The following is a 19002-nucleotide window of genomic DNA, read 5'->3' on the forward strand; positions in this document are numbered from 1 at the left end:
TTGATTCATGTTACAAGGATCTGATGTTTGATCTCCGTCTTTCACTTGGTGATGTTGTCATATTTTTTTCCTGGAAAATGTCTTCCACTTCAGTAGTAGTTTCAGATGAAAGTAAGTTCAAATATGGTGGTGACTACGACTAGAGTGGGGCTACTATGCTGCTCCACTTTTACCGCTGGATACGCCCAGCGTTTTTTTTTTAATACATTTAAATATTTTTTAAAAATAAAAAAATATATCAATATATTTAAAATTACTTCCTTAATCACTAAATAATTTTTTTTTTTTTATACCAGCAGTCAACTTGAGCGGTCAAATGATGGAGAGAAAGTAGCTTTTCTCCTACAACTATTGTCATTAGGCTTCGTTTGGATAGTGAAAGTGTTTCATTTCATTTCATCATTACAACTTTTTCAAATTCCCTCATAAAATATAATAAATAATTCAATTTTTTTAAATATCAAAATAATAATAATAATAATAATATTTTAATAATATTTTATTTAATTTTTATCTAAAATCATATCATCTTATCTTACTATTCAAATCCATACTAATAATACTTAGTTGTGGCTATAAAAACAAATGTAGCGGTGACTATTAAATATCCACTGCCAAAGCTTGAGCTTGGCTGGCATGTGTGTGCAGAAATTGCTTCTTAGATCTACAACTGCTCATGTATCCATGCTCATAGGGTGTTAAGCGGCCATTTTGTTGTATGTTGGCTTTGTGCCAATTCTGGATTTTATTAAAAAATTTCTAATGTCATTTTATTAAAAATTAATTTTTGTATATTTAAATAATAAGATATTTTGTAATAAAAGTTTTTATAGGGCCCCAATACAAAATAGTCAATTATTGCAATTTTTCTTTTTACATATTATTTTCAAATAATTATTACGCAGTCTCAAAATTTAGACACGTAGTTATAAATATTATATTAATTAAAATTGATCCTAAGAGTTGGCAATAAATTCATTTTTTATTTTATTTTCATTGGCTAATAAATCTAAGAGGAACATAGCTGTTGATGCTACTCCCTCTAAGAAGTACCCTATTAACTTGGTTTCAAAATCCTGTGTCCAAATTCGGAAAAAGACCTATGAAAATGAAAAAAGGCCCAACACTTGAAACATAAAGAAGAAAAGTTCTCTCTTTCTCTCCCACTCTCTCGATTTTGGCTTGTAGGTTTTCGGATTTCACTCTCTCTGCAAATCGGACACATCTAAGCAAAAGAAACTCGAACAGGTGTCCTTCTCTGCAATATTCCGAAACTTAGGGTTTCCGAACCTCCAATCCCCCCCCCCCCCCCCCCCCCCAATCATCCATAACCGCACTCAGTTTCCCTAGTCGAAATTTGAATATTTTCGGGTTTTTCTAGATTTCTCGTACATTACGGTTCGGATTTAAGCCATTTTGGATAAGGTACTTGTAATATCTGGTAATCTCAGCCTCCAATTGGTCGATCTGCTGGAATGGACGCGCGAGATTCCTCGTCCTCGATGGCTGCCGCTGCTCCCAATCGCGACGGGTCCTCGGGCACCGACGACGACGCCGTTTTGCCCGTTGCGGCTGCGCTCGCCAAGGACGCCGCCTTGCACTTCCAGTCGGGAAAGTTCGCCGAGTGCGTCGAGGTCCTGAACCAGCTCTTGCTCAAGAAGGAAAACGATCCTAAAGTAAGCCTTTCTACACTCGCGCATACATGTTTCGGTTCTTGATTACATTTGTTTTATTCTTTTAGTTGGTTTTACTGTGCGTTGCGATTGCAGTGTGTATATTGATCGGATAAGTCGCTGTTTTGCTCGTTGCTTTTCTCAGTGGCAATGGTCGAAACTTGGTTGATGTTAGCGTGAGAAATGAATGGGCCCAATGGGTGTGATTTAACTTTAGCTGTGAAGTTCGAGTCTCATGTGGTATTTGAAAATATAAATTTTACGCAGCTTGAACGAGTGAAAACGCAAAAGAAATGTGGGGTTTATAAGTTAGTAAGGTAAGTTCGATAAAAGAGGAGAATTCGAGATGGGGACGAGTTTTTTATTTTCATTTTTAATTTTTAATTTTTAATTTTAATTTTTAAGTTCGTGTTCTTCTTGAAGACAGTCTTTTGTATATTTTGGAATGATTTGAAAGTAGTGCTGCGAGTTTTATAATTTTATAGTTCTTGTTGGCTGTAATTTGTTTTGAACGGAGAGGTTGTGCCATATTTCGAACAAATTACTTTCATTGAGAATAAATAATATTACATTCAAGAACAGATCTCAGGATCCATGGAGAAAGAATGACTTTTACTTCTTTGTGGTTCCATGCATAAATGAGAAGGTACAATACAGTGATGAAACTGTATCAGAAATTACCTCTTGAATCAACGCAATTTTTAGATTCACTGTCTAGAGCAACCATGATAGAGCAAAAGAATATTTAGAAAGGTACAAGCTTTGTGATTATTCCACCATGCTGTTTTTATTACTAACCTATATCAGATGTTAATTGGGGTCCTTTTGTAGAGGGAATAGCTGGTTTCTTCTTTAAAAAAAAAATACCTTCAACATGCTTGCTGTTTTCTATGATATAAACCATAGATAAAGTAAGTTTGCTGTATTGCAGAGGAATGTCTGTTTAGTGAACATTGATAGACTTTTTTTTACATAATTTTATTAATAGCACAAAAGGGACCCAGCCTAGTACACATGAAGTATATGAAGGTTATGCCCAACTAGTAAAAGAAAAAATTGTTTGGACAGTTCGTTTTTGCTAACTTCACCACATTAAGCACAAAGAGACCATCCTCCAAACTGAATTTTTGTGATCTCCACAAGGGCTCTGCCAGCATGCAAACAACTCCACCACTCGCCGAGGCATGATTGGCTCAATCCCAGAACTGCAGAATATCACTGCCCATAATTCTCTGGTCAGCTCACAATTGAGAGGAATTAAATATGAAAAGGTCTTTGTTTGAATATATGCCAATCTTGTATTGTACCTCCATGAATTGAAGGGTATTGTGTCAACACTACTTGTTAAATCATATATGTTTTTTTTTTTTTTTGATAAGTAATAAGATATTTTATTTATCAAAGAGTAGGCATAGTCCAGGTACACTGAATGTATACATGTGGATACACCTATTTAGGAACTAAAAATAGTTACAAGGAAATCATGGAAGCTGAGACCATTCATATCTAAAGCAATGGCCCACATAAATAAAGTCTTCCACATAAAACTCCTAAACTCTTCCAAGGAGCGTTCATGATCCTCAAAAAGTCTATCATTTCTTTCACTCCAAATGCACCAGAGAATACATAAAGGAGCCATCTTCCACACAGCTGCTATTTGTGGTGTCCCAGTAATCCCTCTCCAACTTGCTAGTAGTTCCACCACTCTTCCCGGCATTACCCATGCAATTCCCATTCTACTGAAGAAATAATTCCAAATTTCTCTTGCAAACTTACAATGTAAGAGTAGATGGTCCATCGATTCGCCACTATTTCTACACATACAACACCAATCTGTGATAATTAAACCACGTCTTCTAAGATTATCAATAGTCAGAATCTTCCCTAAAGCTGTTGTCTAGACAAAGAAAGCCACCTTTGTAGGTGCCTTATTCCAATGTTCTTCCAAGGAAAATTCTGCCTCTGTTGTATGGTAGATGATTCATAGAAGAAGCGTACAGAAAAAATCCCTTTCCTAGAAGGTCTCCATTCCATCTCATCTTCATTGTGACAGCAATATCAGCAGTATACAGCAGGTTAAGAAACTCCACCAGCTCCGCCACTTCCCAGTCATGTGTATCACGAGTAAGGCTAATGTTCCATTCTTGTATGCCATTAGTAATAACCCGCAAATCAGCCACCATAGCTTCTTTGTCCCGTGTAATTCTGAATATAGTGGGATAAGCCTCCTTCAACGCCATGTCTCCCACCCACACATCATGCCAAAAGCTAATCCTATTGCCATTCCCCAAACATAGCCAAGTATGACGAACGAAGGAGCACCAACCTTTCCGTATGAACTTCCATCATAACCCCACACCATATGCCCCCCTCCCCTCTCTAGAACACCCCCCCCCCCCCCCCCCCCCCCCCCCCCCCCCCCCCCCCCCCCCCCCCCCCCCCCCCCCCGCGCACGCGCAGGTACTTCCATACTTCATGTCTATCACCCCTTTCCACAAAGCTTCCCTCTCATTATTATAGCGCCACAACCATTTACTCAATAGAGCCTTATTAAAGGACCTCATATTACGGACACCCAATCCTCCATCTCTCAAAGGGGTACACACCTTATCCCACCCTACTAAGTGAAATTTAAACTACTCATCTCCTATTCCACCCCACAAGAAGTCACGATGAAGTTTCTCTATTCTATTTGTAATGCTGATGGGGAGAGGAAAAAGAGACAAAAAGTATGTGGGGAGATTAGATAGAGTACTCTTGATAAGAGTGATCCGCCCACCTTTAGTTAAATACAATCTTTTCCACCCAGCCAACCTACACTCTATTTTCTCCACCACCTCCTCCCAAATTGTTTTAGCCTTAAAAGAAGTCCCCAACGGAAGACCGAGATACCTCAATGGCAACGAAGAAACTGCACATCCCAGAATGTTCGCCAACCCCCTAATGTTGCTTACCTCCCCCACCGCAACCATCTCCGTCTTAGCAAGGTTAATCTTCAACCCGGATACCACTTCAAAACAAAGTAAGATAGCCTTCAAAGATTGAACATGTCTTACATTTGCCTCACAAAACAGCAATGTGTCATCCGGAAACAAAAGGTGGGAAATAATGATGGACCCATGATTATTATCTCCCGCTGAAAATCCTGAAAAAAATCCCCCATCTACCGCCGCCGACACCATTCTACTTAGGGCCTCCATGACTAGGAAAAGTGTTTTTGTTTTAGTATGTTCCAGAAGACTAGCTGTACCGTATTTATTGGAATTCCATATGCAACGCCAAAGTCTTAAGATGATTCTGGATTTATATTCGACAAATTTTATATTGGACAAATTTTATTGTCAACTTCTTGATTGAATGTTCTGTTATAAAATTTAAGCTACTTGTGATGTCACTGTTCAACTGTAAGCATTGCTGTCTATTTGTGGATCAGACTCGCAACCTTATTTGTAGACACATTCATAATTACTAGGATGCACTCAGCAAGATGGAAGTGCTATCATCTTTCTCAGCTATAGCATTTATGGTTTCTAATCATATGTATATATTTTTTAGGTTCTTCACAATGTTGCAATTTCCGAATTCTTTCGGGATGGCTGCTCAGATCCTAAGAAGTTGCTTGAATCACTTAATAATGTCAAGGTATACTATCCTTTTTACCTTTTCTCCCTATGGTGTTATATAGTCATATTAGTATATGCTAGAACCAAGTAAACCCTTTACAGCTAAAGAATATATATGTATATTTCTAGTTATCAATATATATATATGTATGTATATTTCTCACTCTAGAATTTCCATATGTTATGCGTGATTTTCCTTTTGGAGTTGTTGGAAATATAGAGAGAGGATCAGAGAATCTGAGGAAATTGAGATTTAGCATATCCATACTTTCATTGTCAGGGAAAATAAAATATAACCTAGTTGGAGAAGTATTACCTACTGTTACCCCCATCAGAGTAATTAATGGTATAACTTGGAAACTTTTGGTTAGGCTGTTTAATATGACTGGCACATTATGTCTATGGTTTGAATCCTCTTTAGTGCAAACAATTTTTAAGGGCCATCAGACTAGGGGAATTTCCCTTTGAATTACCTAAGTTGCTCTTGCGAAAAAACTCCTTGCTGAGTGCCTGTGCACCCCCGGGAGTAGTCGGGATTTTGTTCTCGGACACCTGGTGCCAACAAAAAAAATTGTAACTGTCGAATATGTGAGGTTTATCATTCTCCAACTGCAGGGTGGTCATGTGGAGACCAATAATATTATCTTAGAAGAAAAAGTGATTTGCTTAAAGTTCAATATCTGAGTTCTAATCAACTAAGGAAAAAGTCCAGCATCTGAGTTTATCATTGAATATGTAACCCTAGGAAGAATAATGATTTCTATAGTATAGTTTTGTAGTGTCAGTACTTTTTTTTTCTAGTTCATCACCATGTTCTTTAAATTTATATAAATATGTATGTGTGTGTGTATTAAAACTTTCTAGGTTAGATTAGAAAATGAAGCCATTTATATGCATATAAATGCAATTTTTTTTTTTTTTCAATTGCTAACCATGTTTGTAAATTGGTTTGGAAATTGCAGTATGTAATGTATCATGGCCTGCCTTTTAACTAGTATTTACATCTTTCTGGAAGGCCAATTGTTTAAATAGTAATTTTTTTTTTACAGGAAATGTTTAAATTATAAATAATGACATACAGTGACCTTCGAACCGAATGGCTGAAATATATTCTGCTGCTGTTTATACTCGGGAAAGTTACTGATTTTTTCTTTCTTGTTCCGTATTGTGGCCACCATTTTGTATTCCTTTTCTTGTGCAACTATTCCTTCAATTCTATATAACTGCTGTAATGAAAATAGCCACTATTGAGATAAATTTTGTTCCCTGCATTAAGGTAATATTTGTGATTCTCTCATCTAGTATTCCAGACTCATTTTGATTACTAGTTGATGATTTCATCTTTGCTTGTTGTTTATATGTCATTCATTGTTTCTTTTTGGTGGTATTGGTTCAGAAGAGAATTGAGGAGCTTGCCTGTGCATCTGGAGAACAGGTGGAGGCTGTTAGCAATCTTTTGAATAAAGTCACTTTGGGGTCTAAAGGAAGTACAATGGCAAATCAACTTTCCACAGCAAATAGTTCCAATATTGTTTACACAGATGAATTTGACACTTCCGTGGCAATCCTAAACATTGTATGTTTTATGTACGTCTTTAAGTAAATTTGTTGGAGGTTGCTGAAGGGTAGTTTCTTTCTTTTATTTATTGTTTGAATTGACATGCTTGTTTTTAAACCTGCTTTTATCAGGCGGTTATCTGGTTCCATCTCCATGAATATACAAAGGCATTATCGGTTCTAGAACCTTTGTATCAAAATATTGAACCGATAGATGAGGTATGATGGTTGTACCCTATGGTTTTCTTAGGTGGTTGTAATCCTGTGTTAAATGCTTTTCTATAAACTTACGTGCAGACAACAGCTCTTCATATTTGCCTCTTGTTGCTAGATGTTGGGCTTGCTTGCAATGATGCTTCAAAGTCTGCTGTAAGTTCTTTTTTTTGTTTGTTTGTCTTTTGATTGGTAAATAATAATTTTAGGGCAATAATACCCTTACACATTCTTTACTATTGCTTTACTACCCAGCCAATTTTTTTTTCTTTTGCTATTTGAATCTGGATTAAAAATCTCAGAACATGACATTCTTGCATAATTTATAAGAAAATAAATTCAATCAACTAATGTAATCATGTAAATTAATTCAAAATAAATTCAATTTTATAAAAATTTACTCAAAGAGCAAAAGAAGGTCAATTTTTATAAAATTGAATTTATTTTTAATTAAATTACATGATTACGTTAGTTGATTTAATTTATTTTCTTCTAAATTATGCAAGAAGGTCATGTCCTGAGATTTTTAATCTAGATTCAAAGAGCAAAATGAAAAAAAAAAATAGCTGGGTAGTAAAGGAGGTGTAATGATATCATTACCCATAATTTTATCGTTGGTAGAAAGTAGGCACAACACAAGACTTATACAAGAGCAACACCTATGCAAAATTGACTATAGATTCAAGGAAATCATGAATAGTCATGTCATTGAAGTTTATTACAGTTGGCCAATGGAATAAGTTAATAAAGAAAAATATTCTAGGCTCGTCCATTGTAAGTTCTATTTTACTAGTTTGAGTAATCAGTTCAATAAAAACTTTTGCCCCATGTTCTTGAACTTTTACCACTGTTTGCTTTTAAAGTAAATATAGTATTATTAGAAAGAGGCAACTGCTGAACTTGAGCCTTGTGGTTGTATATCCTGTGTGACTTGCTCCTCCCGTTATGGCGATAATGGGAGGAAATGACGTCCTTTTTTAGTTTGGGGCAGGCGTGGGTCTTTTTTTTTTTTTTTGGGGGGGGGGGGTGTTGTTAAGTGGAAGACCTGTTGCTAATGTTGAACATCCGAAACAAATTACTTACCTTTTGGTGGGAGTTTGTCTTCTTCTCCTTAAAGATCAGGGAGTATTAGTGACCCTAGTGAGATGAAATTGAGACCTGAAAGTATATGAAACTTTGTAGCTTTTGTTTAGAAAATTTTATTAAAAGGCCCAATTTCTTTTTACAAAGTTCTTTCTTTGTTTCTTAATTGTTTGGTAGATTACTGAATTAATAAATGCTTTGAATTCTCACATTTAGATATCTCCATGCTTTATTATTGTCTTCATTAATAGCTTTGTATATGTGTCTTAGCCGTTTAATGACTGGTTTTGTTTTGACACGGACATATTCTTATTTTCTTGTGACCTTTTAATGGAGTAGGGAAAGATATTGGTTTACTCCTTCAAGTAGCTTTCATGGCTTGCTATGACATTGTAGATAATCTTACGCAGTAGGCATGATACAGTATTGTCGTGTGCATAGCCTTCTAAATGAGTAAATGGTAAACCACAATGGAGTGAATTAAGTTGACATTCATTCTGTGTACTTTTTTTGATAAGTAAATGATCCCATGTACTCGGGTTATTACCTATCCTTATTATCAATAAAATTTGTATACCAATCAGAAAAAAGTTGACATTGATTACCTGATTTGTTGAAGAATAGTGGCTCTAATTCACACAACCTTCAGTCAAAGGATGGTTTTAGTCCTAAGTTCATTACCTATTTCATCTCTGGTGTTGCATTGTCTAGAATTCTGTTTCATGTATCATTTGCTTTACTATTGGTATCTATGGGTTATCCATATAGAGCAATTCAAATGGCCAGTGACTCAATTGTTTTTTTTTTTTTTTTTTTTTTTGATAGGTAATCAAAGATATTGTATTCATAGAAATAGGCAAAGCCCAGGTACACAGGAAGTATACATGAAAAACGCCCATCTAGAGGTTACAATAGAAAGGAGAAGATCATGGACACTAAGTCCGTTACAAACAATAGCCCCCCGCCCATAAGAACAATGACTTAAAAAAGAACTTTGAGCTCATCCATTGTTCTCTCTTGATCATCAAAACATCGAGCATCTCTCTCCCTCCAAATACACCAACACATGCATATTGGTACCAATCTCCAAATTGCTGCTACCTGAGAATCGCCGTGTAGTCCTCTCTAGCTTGCGAGGAAATCCACCAATCTACAAGGTATAACCCAAGACAATCCGACTCTTGAGAAAAAATCATTCCATATAACCTTGGCCACCTCGCAGTGTAAAAGCAGATGATCAACTGACTCCCCATGCTTCTTATACATACAACACCAATCTAGGACAATAAGCCGTTGTTTCCTTAAATTATGTGTAGTGAGAATCTTGTCCAAAGATGCTGTCCAGACAAAGAAAGCTGCTTTTGAAGGAGCTTTCATCTTCCATATGCTTTTCCACGGGAACATAGATATTTTGGGGTTCGTGAGCTTTTGATAAAAAGAACTGACAAAGAAAATACGTTTCTTAGAATGATTCCAATGCATCATGTCTCCGATGCCCCTTGGAACTTGCGGAATGTAATGTCGCAAAGAACTCTGTAATAGACTCCAACTCCCAATCATGAGCTGCACTAATGAAGTCAATATTCTATTGAGGGGTGCTATTTGAAAAGACCAGAAGTTCAGCAATCGATGCCTCCTTTACTCTAGCAAGCGCAAAGATGGCAGGGAAGGTATCTCGTAGACAATGGTTACCACACCATATATTAAACCAAAAAGGGACACGCGAACCATTGCCTATAACAAAATGTTCATGTCCTCGGAAGGTCCCCCAAAGGCTCCTAATGTTTTTCCACATGCCCACTCCATGAGTGCCTCGTATCTCATTCGAGCACCATCCTCCCCAAGCTTCCCCAAACTGTGAGTCTATAATAGACTTCCATAAGGCCTCCCTTTCATTTTGATACCTCCACAACCACTTACCCAAAAGAGCTTGATTGAATTTCATCAAGTGGCGAATCCCCAACCCTCTCCCAGAAATTGGGGTACAAACTGTTGATCAATTAACCAGGTAGAATTTGAACTTTTCCCCCAATCCACTCCATAAGAAATCCCTTTGTAGCTTTTCAATGCGGTTATCCATCTTTTTGGGAAGCTGGAACAAAGACAAAAAATAGATGGGTAAGTTTGAAAGAGTGCTTTTAATCAAAGTCAACCTACCGCCTTTCGACAAGTATAGCCTCTTCCAAGCAGCTAATCTGCGCTTCACCCTTTCGACTACATCATTCCAAATCCTTTCAAATTTAAATGAGGCATCCAACGGTAAGCCAAGATACTTTATAGGAAGCGGAAGATATCTTGCATCCCAAGGTAGTAGCTAAAATCTCCACGTCCAGGATAGCCCCTACTGGCACTATTTTCGACTTTGCAAGGTTGATGCTCAAACCTGACACAACAACAAAGCAAAGGAGTAGTGCCCTCAAGGCTTGGACTTGTCCAAGGTGTGCACCACAAAAGATACGCATGTCATCAGCAAATAACAAGTAAGAAATGTTGAGATCGCCATTCCCCACTGAAAAACCATGGAGTAACCCGCTGTCCACCAGGCTCTCAATCATCTTGCTAAGAGTTTCCATGACAAATAAGAAAAGTAGAGGAGAAAGTGGATCTCCTTGTCTCAGGCCACGAGAGGAGTTGAAGAAACCCACCAGTGAGCCATTTACCAAGATAGAGAAATGAGTTGAAGAGATGCAAAATTCTAACCATTTCTGCCATTTTCCCCCAAAACCACATCTTCCAAGTAAGTAAAGAAGAAACTTCCAGTTGAAATGATCATATTTGTTCTCCATGTCTAACTTGCAAAGTAGCCTGGTTTCTCTAGACATCAATCGACCATCCAAGACTTCATTTGCGATAAGTACTGAATCAAGGATTTGTCTACCTTTGACAAACGCATTTTGCGGCTTCGAGATTAGTTTTTCCACCACCGAGCTTAATCTGTTTGCTAACACTTTGGAAAGAATATTGTACATTCCATTCACAAGACTAATGGGGCGATAGTCTCTCCATACCTTTGATAACATTGTCCACTTCCTCTTCTGTAAATGACCTTTCTAACCACCCTGCACTCTGCTGGTCTAATGTGGAAAAAGACAAACCATCCACTCTTGGTCTCCAATTGTGCTCTTCAGACAAGAGTTGTTGATAGTATTGTTCAATGTGTTTTTTGATTACCATTTGATCTGAAGAAGCTGCCCCATCTCTCATCAATATATCAATAGCATTGTTCCTCCTGTGAGAGTTAGCCATCCTATGGAAGAATTTCGTGCATTTGTCCCCCTCCTTAAGCCAGAGTACCCTTGATTTCTGTCTCCAAGAAATCTCCTCCATCAAAGTAACCCTTTCAAGATCAGCAACTACCTGGCTCTTGCGAATTTTATCAGGTTCAGAAAGAGTTCTGGCCTCCTCCTCGCCTTCCAGACCCGGTAGTTCCGCTTCTGCTGAAACACATTACCAAAAACTTGTTCATTCCATTGCTTCAGGTCCGGTTTCAACGCTTTCAACTTTTTTGCCATAATGAAGCTTGGAGAGCTTTGGAAACTATAGGAAGTCCACCATTGTTTGACTCTGTCTACAAAACTGCCAGTTTTAAGCCACATATGCTGAAATTTAAAATACTTTCTACCCCTTTGGATGCCTCCGCAATCTAAAATGATGGGGAAGTGATCAGAGCATAAACAAGGTAATCTTCTTTGAGCAACATCCAAGAAGTGTGACTCCCAATAAACGTGCCTCCTGATAGTGGAATGTCTATGAGCTCCTGTTCTAAAATGAATAAGAAAAATCTCTCATAGCTGGAGTGATGTGAGAACCACTCGACCTTTCACTTGGAAAGTGAGATATATTAAAGTCCCCCCAATGCAACTTGGTAGCTCCCACCAACTAATGACTCCCGCCAGTTCTTCCCACAAAAATCTTCTCTCTGAATCAATATTTGGGTTGTAAACACCAGCGAATGCCCATTTGAAGTCGTCTTCTAGATTAACAAAAGAGTATGCAACCGTGAAATCACCCACACACTCCTCCACCCTTTCCACCACCCTCGTGTCAAACATAATTAGAATTCCCCCAGAAGCTCCTTTTGATGGTAGGTAAGACCACCCTACATGTTGTCCTCTCCATAGACTGCGAACTATGTCTTGTAATAGTTTCCAACATAGTCTCTTGTAAGCATATGATGTCCCCTTTCCATTGGCGACGTAAATTTCTGACTTGGTGCCACTTATTAGGATCATGCAGCCCTCTCACATTCCATGATAATATTTTTGGCTTCATGGGACAGCCATTTTACCCCTCCCCTTACAATGCTCCCAAGTAGAGCTCTTCTCACCTCCATCCTCTTTTATTGCCCATTTTAGCCTTTTGAGTTCTCTTTCCCTTTTTTTGTCTGAAGTCAAGGATTGATTGGACTTGGATTGGGCATTCATAGCCTCTACAGCTATAAGTAGGGCCATAAATTCAGCTTCGAAATCCTTGTAAGAAATTCCTATTATATGCTTAATGTCCATCGCTCTCTGGATAACCCTCCAATCTAACACATTGGGATGAAAGGAGTTGAGTGGAGTAGGTTCATCCTCCCCATCCCTATTAGCCGAAAACAGAACCAAAGGGCCAGAATTTTTGAAAACACTGGGTTCTTCTGCCGTCTCCAATCCCATAGAAACAACCTGATCCGACACCTGGAGCAATGCCTTCGCCGCCAAGGGGACAGGAAGCAACCCAGAAGGTGCTGGCGGCATTGTATGTGTCACCGCTAGGTTGAAAAGCTCAGGTAAATCGGCATTCGTCGCCATCAAGCCACTTTGACAACGTCGGTAGTGACTTCACCACCAAAGCTTCGGGAGATGGGCAAGAGCATGTCGACGACCAAATCTATGCCACCTCAATGGGTGGCGGTCCACCCATAAGCTCCCTGTGCTCCAACGAAACTTGCGCAGGACAATTGGCTTCATCGGGGGTTTTCGTCGAATGGGTTGTCGTCGCTTGGTTCTCCGTCGTTGTGGCTGCCATCGCTTGGGTCGTCGACGCAAGGGAAGCCATCTGTTTCTGTACCAACTCTGGCGCCAAAATGTACTTCTCAACACTACACAGGCTCGGGTTTGTTTCTGTAGCCTCTGTCGACGCACTCCCATTGACCCCAAACCTCACCGACAAACCCACTCCCGTTGACTCCTTATCACACGACTGATTCTGTGCAGATTCCGACGATAAAAAGCAACTAATGGCACTACTCAGATTCGGCTCAACAACTCTAATCCCTACCGATGCTAACTCTGGCACCGCAGACCTTGCCGGCGTACCCACCACCGCCTCCGATGAACCCACCACCATCGACGTCGACCCCTGACCCACGACCAACGGTGGGGGTTGAGGCCCACACGACAGTGGGGTTTCTTTGTTAGCAGCCCTGCGTCTCTAGGCAGGCTTCGTACCCTGGGCTTGAGAGACGGGCTGGGCCAGCGTGTTGGGCCGTTGGGCCACTTGAAGACTTGCTTGCGATTGAGGCCCATCAGAAGCCACACTCTTGCCCTTAAGAGAGCCTTCTCCCTGGAGCCCAAGATCATAATCCGGCCCATTACGAGAGCCTTTTCCCTGGCCCATTACGAGAGCCTTCTCCCTCTGCAATCCCTCCTCAACGCAACGTTTTAATATCCCCATATATATTTTTTTTGATAACCGTGGGTGTCCGGGCCTGCTTGCGCGCATCTCGACTAATCTCATGGGGCCCTGAAGTTAACAACCAGGTAAACCTCCACTGACCCTAAGGGGACTCGAACTATATATCCCCATATTAATATGCAAACACCCCACTTGCGTCTCCATCTCAACCAAAGCATGCAGCAGAGTTGCCAAACTTGGCCCCGACAGACTCCTGCCCAAACTTGTGTCTTCACAGAGCCGCACCTTCACCAGAGTGGAAGTAACGCCTGTCTCCTTTGTAGGTTTTGGAGCTCGAGACAAGGCCTCTCTGTACGAAGAGAAGACCTGGTGCCCCTACGGTGGAGGAGGAGGCGTCCATGGGCGGCTCCCTTTGTTGTTCCTTCCCAAAACAAAGGAAGTTGTAGAAATTTCCTTCAACAACTCTCCAAAATTCCTCCAACCTACCTCTTTCCTCCCTTTCGGTATCACTAGTAAGCCGCGCCGTTTCTCTTGACTGAACTCCGATAAGGAGAAAAATCTCCCATGAGAGTTATGCTGCCTCTGCACCACCAACACCTGAGAACCATTTCTACTCTATCTTAGGAAAACAGAGGGTCCCTCAAAAGCACCTTCCTCCACCATGACAGCCAGCCATCCCAACAAATCTTGATCAATGAAAATGTGATCCATAGCACGACAGCTACTCTCAGTGATTCTCCACCACCTTGCATTTATCTTCTTAAATTTGAAGCACTTTTGTTCAATAATAACATTCCTACTAGACCCCATCACAACACAACTACACATAAAGTACTGAAAAAACTGGGCTAAACAACACTGGTCTTAACCACCGTTAGCAGAAGAAACACTGACGGAAAGACAACATTTTTCCTCGAGTGTACGGGGAGGAAAAAAATTAGGAGAGAAAATCCAATGTGCCCAACTGGATATGACCTATCACTTACAATTGTTTTTTAAGACCTATCACTTCAATATTATCACGTCAAGATACTCTGGACAGTATATTCAATATGATACAATCTAGAATTATATTGTTGCCTTTAAATTGAAGGATATCATTAAATGGGCTCCTTCCCATGATTCCACTTCCCAATTCTTGTTCCTTGTCTCAAATTTCAACAATTCAAGGTATTCTGCTACAGAGTGAAATCGCTATGCAGCCTTCTTTTGGGGTTTCCTGTTGGAACCCCTGAAACAGTTAGTTATTATTTCTATTGATATCAGCACATAACATAACCATATTGGGTGCTTTTTCTTGCTGCCCGATTTTAGTAATGTGATATATGCATAAAATTCATAGGATAGTTTATGGTGACAATATTCTCTAAGGTAGTTGTCCATACAAGAAAGCTGCTTTTAGAGGTGCCTTTGTCTTCCAGATACTCTTCCAAGAAAAAAGATTTGTATCTTTGAGTAGTAAGGGCCTGATAGAATGAACAGACGGTGTACTTCCCCTTTTTTAGGGGATCCAGAGACCTTGTCTACATCTCCCACTCTCACACTAGTGGAATGCAGCAAATTATAGAACTCTCTGAAAGCATCTACTTCCCAATCTTGTGATGCTCTGGTTTTCTTAGCCACAGGCGCATGCATAATTTAACAATAACAATTAAAAATGGTTTGCCATGTCCTGCTAAGAAGTTCTTTCTTGCTTGTGGTTTGGTATTCTTCCTTTGTAAATGTGCTCTATGGTAATGTGATTGAAACATGCTGTGTGCCTTTTTGTTTATTAAAAAAATGGAACTTATTTCAAGCTCTTTCTTGAATTAATCTGGGAGAGGTGTAATTATAGGGAATTTAGAATTCAAATAGCCTAAGCCTTGATGTCCACAAGTACAATGTACAAGATATGTGGCCCCCTGTCGAGGTGTGCTTTGTGAAGCTGTGGCAACTGTGAACACAAGTGTTGCATTGGTAGATCTTGTAAACTTGTGAACACAAGTGTGCAAGATATAATTTTTGTTCTGTTGACCTTCTAAACCTGACCGATCAAATTGAAAGTGCATTTTATAGAAACTTTTAACTCAATGAAACTGTTGAGGTTCTTTAGATCATATGCTAGTGCATTTTAGGCAGTTCAAGCCATCTAATGGAGCTGGATTCTTGCCATATATAGGGCAATGATAAAATTTGGGCAGCATTGTATACTTTCTGTGTACACGGGTTTTGCCTATTTCATTCGTATCAATAAAATTTACATCTTATTTATAAAAAAAAAAAAATGATAATCCAGTTTAGACAATGCTGATCATATGCCAGTTTGCTGACAGTCTTGGTCCAAATTTCACGTTCATTTGAAAAACTCACACTTATCATTTTCAATTTGCATATCCACATTCTATTGTCCTTATTCAAAATGGTATGATTACTTGTGTTCAGGATGTATTAATTTATTTGGAAAGAGCTTTTGGTGTTAGTTGCACAAGTCAAGGTGACAGTGGCAACACAACACAACAGTCTGGGAACCTCGTTGCAAAATCTTCCTCTGTTCCTTCACCGGCTACAGATGCTTCTCATTCAGATTTAGCTGCGAGTGTGAACGCCTCAGAAAATACTTTATCGAGGACCTTATCAGAGGAGGCACTTGAATATGAAACTATGTTCTCAACACTAGATATCGGTGGACAAAATCGAGTGAGGCCTTCTGGTATTTCGTCTTCAAATGATCTGTCAAGGCCAACTGTTGATAGGTCTTTGACCACAGTTGATCTGAAGCTTAAGTTGCAGCTTTATAAAGTTCGGTTTCTGCTTCTCACTAGGAACCTCAAGCAAGCAAAACGTGAAGTCAAGCATGTTATGAACATTGCACGTGGGAAAGATTCATCGACGGAGGCTCTCCTCCTGAAGTCTCAGATTGAATCTGCACGCGGCAACCACCGTAAAGCCATTAAGCTGTTAGTGGCTTCAAGTAATCGGACAGACATGGCAATTTCAAGCATTTTCAACAACAATCTTGGGTGCATTTATTATCAGCTTGGGAAATACCATACATCATCAATATTTTTTTCGAAGGCACTGACTAATACTTCATCACTTCGGAAGGAAAAGCCGTTAAAGCTGTCAACTTTCTCCCAGGATAACTCTTTTCTTATAATATATAACTGCGGTATACAGTACTTGGCCTGTGGGAAACCAATTCTTGCCGCTCGCTGCTTCCAGAAGGCCAGTTTGGTGTTCTACAACCGACCTCTCTTATGGCTCCGACTTGCTGAATGCTGTCTGATGGCTTTAGAGAAGGGACTACTAAAAACTAGTCATGCTCCATCAGAAAGATCAGAGGTCAAAGTCCATGTTATTGGCCAGGCAAAATGGAGGCAACTTGTTGTCGAAGATGGGATATCAAGAAACAGACATGTGGACTCTGTTGAAGGGGATACTTTTACTCTGAGAAGTGATGGGCAACCAAAGCTTTCAATGTCGCTTGCCCGACAGTGTCTGCACAATGCTCTGCACTTGCTGAACTCTTCGGAGTGGAACTATTCAAAATCTGATTTGCCCTCGAGTTCCTCCTTGGAGGAAAATGAATCAAGTGAAGCGGCTTCGTCCAAGAACTCAAACCACAAGAACTTTAACAACATTGATTCAAAAGCATTTACTGTAACATTAGGTGTAGGTCAGGCTAATGCAAATGGTGATGCCAAAGAACCAAAGGGAGGAACAAGTCAGGAGCTCATACAGAATTCTCTCTCATATTATGAAGATATTCAGAGAGGAGAAAATCAGTTGATCAAGCAAGCTATTCTTGCTAACGTAGCCTATGTAGAATTGGAACTGCAAAACCCCACGAAGGCCCTGTTGACCGCTAGGTCTCTCTTGGAACTTACAGAATGTTCTAGAATTTACATCTTTCTTGGTCATTTGTATGCAGCGGAGGCCCTCTGCCTGTTAAATAGACCAAAGGAAGCTGCTGAGCATTTGTCGATTTATTTGTTTGGGGGAAGTAATTTTGATTTGCCATTCAGCGAAGAGGACTGGAAGCAATGGCAAGTGGAGGGGACCATCGATAGCGAAGAGTTTAATGGAGGATCAGTGACTACCATGAATTCTTTAGCCGAGGACGCACAAGGTATCGTCTTCCTCAAGCCGGAAGAGGCGCGTGCAGCACTTTATGCAAATTTTGCTGCGGTATCTGCCATGCAAGGCGAACTTGAGCAGGCCCATCAATTTGCGACGCAAGCACTATCCATATTACCCAACAGTCGGGAAGCGACTCTGACTTTGATTTATGTGGATCTCAAGCTCGGTAAGTCTACAGAAGCTCTTGCCAAGTTAAAGCAGAGTAGTCGCGTCAGGTTCCTCCCAGTGGCGTAACATTGAATAATTCTTCTTCTTGATTGTTGAGCCGAATGTCCAGCCCCCCTTCTCAGCATTAGATAGCGGTTAGATCAGCAAATCCTTTCGAGGATATGTAACATATATATAGTTCAATTCAGGGAATAAAGTTTCCTCTTTTTTTTTTTTTTTTTTTTTTTTTTTGGCCCCTTATAATTTTTCACATCTAGAGTCCATTACTTGGGGTGGTGGCTGTGGCTGTGATTTGGTTAGTGCGGATGCCCACCTTTCAGATTTGAGATGTAGTTTGATTGGGGTTATCGTGTTGTAGTGGCTAATCCAGTTGGTGTTCAAGAATAGAGAGAGATCATGTGCTCCTCGAGAAAGGAATTGACATTTTTCGATTTGAATTTGAATTCCCAAGTCATCTTTTCATTTCAAAGGCTCTGAACTTCTTTTCTTTCTGTCATATGCATGCGTGGAAATTGTTGATATCCAGATGACTATGCACCGTCGTCTATGCAAGCATGAGAGAAGGGGTGGATTTTTCTCTACGATCACCCTATTAATTGATTCTCATCCATCCATCTTCCCAAATTTTGGTTAGATTAAGGGGTACTGTCATCTTGAATGGCAATGGCGATTTTCAAATGTAATTGTGTGCATTCATTATTCCTTGGGATCGATATCAATCGAATGCCGTACAACGTAACTAAAGTAGTGTAAAATAATAATAATTAATAAAAATAATCCATGTTATTATTATCCCAATTAATTGAGAAAAGTCATAAAATTTCTTTCATATGAGATCATGAATGTGAAAAGTCCATATGGCTAAGAGATAGCATTTCATATGGGCGTGAGGGCAGCTCTAATTTGCTTCATCAAAGTGGCCTACTTTAAAATAACAATTTCGTTTTTTT

General features: G+C 39.5%; 1 protein-coding gene across 1 annotated transcript; it reads left to right on the forward strand.

Moving 5' to 3' along the window:
* Positions 1 to 1069: 1069 nt before the first annotated feature.
* On the forward strand, positions 1070 to 18514 carry LOC121249815 (CCR4-NOT transcription complex subunit 10-like). The gene is given in 7 exon segments (XM_041148618.1): positions 1070 to 1676; positions 5229 to 5315; positions 6693 to 6872; positions 6986 to 7072; positions 7151 to 7222; positions 16187 to 18101; positions 18104 to 18514. Coding segments are annotated over 7 exon segments (2580 nt in total). The 5' UTR covers positions 1070 to 1475; the 3' UTR covers positions 18142 to 18514.
* The last annotated feature ends 488 nt before the right edge of the window (positions 18515 to 19002 follow it).

This window comes from Juglans microcarpa x Juglans regia, chromosome 2D (genome assembly GCF_004785595.1).
Source record: "Juglans microcarpa x Juglans regia isolate MS1-56 chromosome 2D, Jm3101_v1.0, whole genome shotgun sequence".
NCBI classification, from domain to species: domain Eukaryota; kingdom Viridiplantae; phylum Streptophyta; class Magnoliopsida; order Fagales; family Juglandaceae; genus Juglans; species Juglans microcarpa x Juglans regia.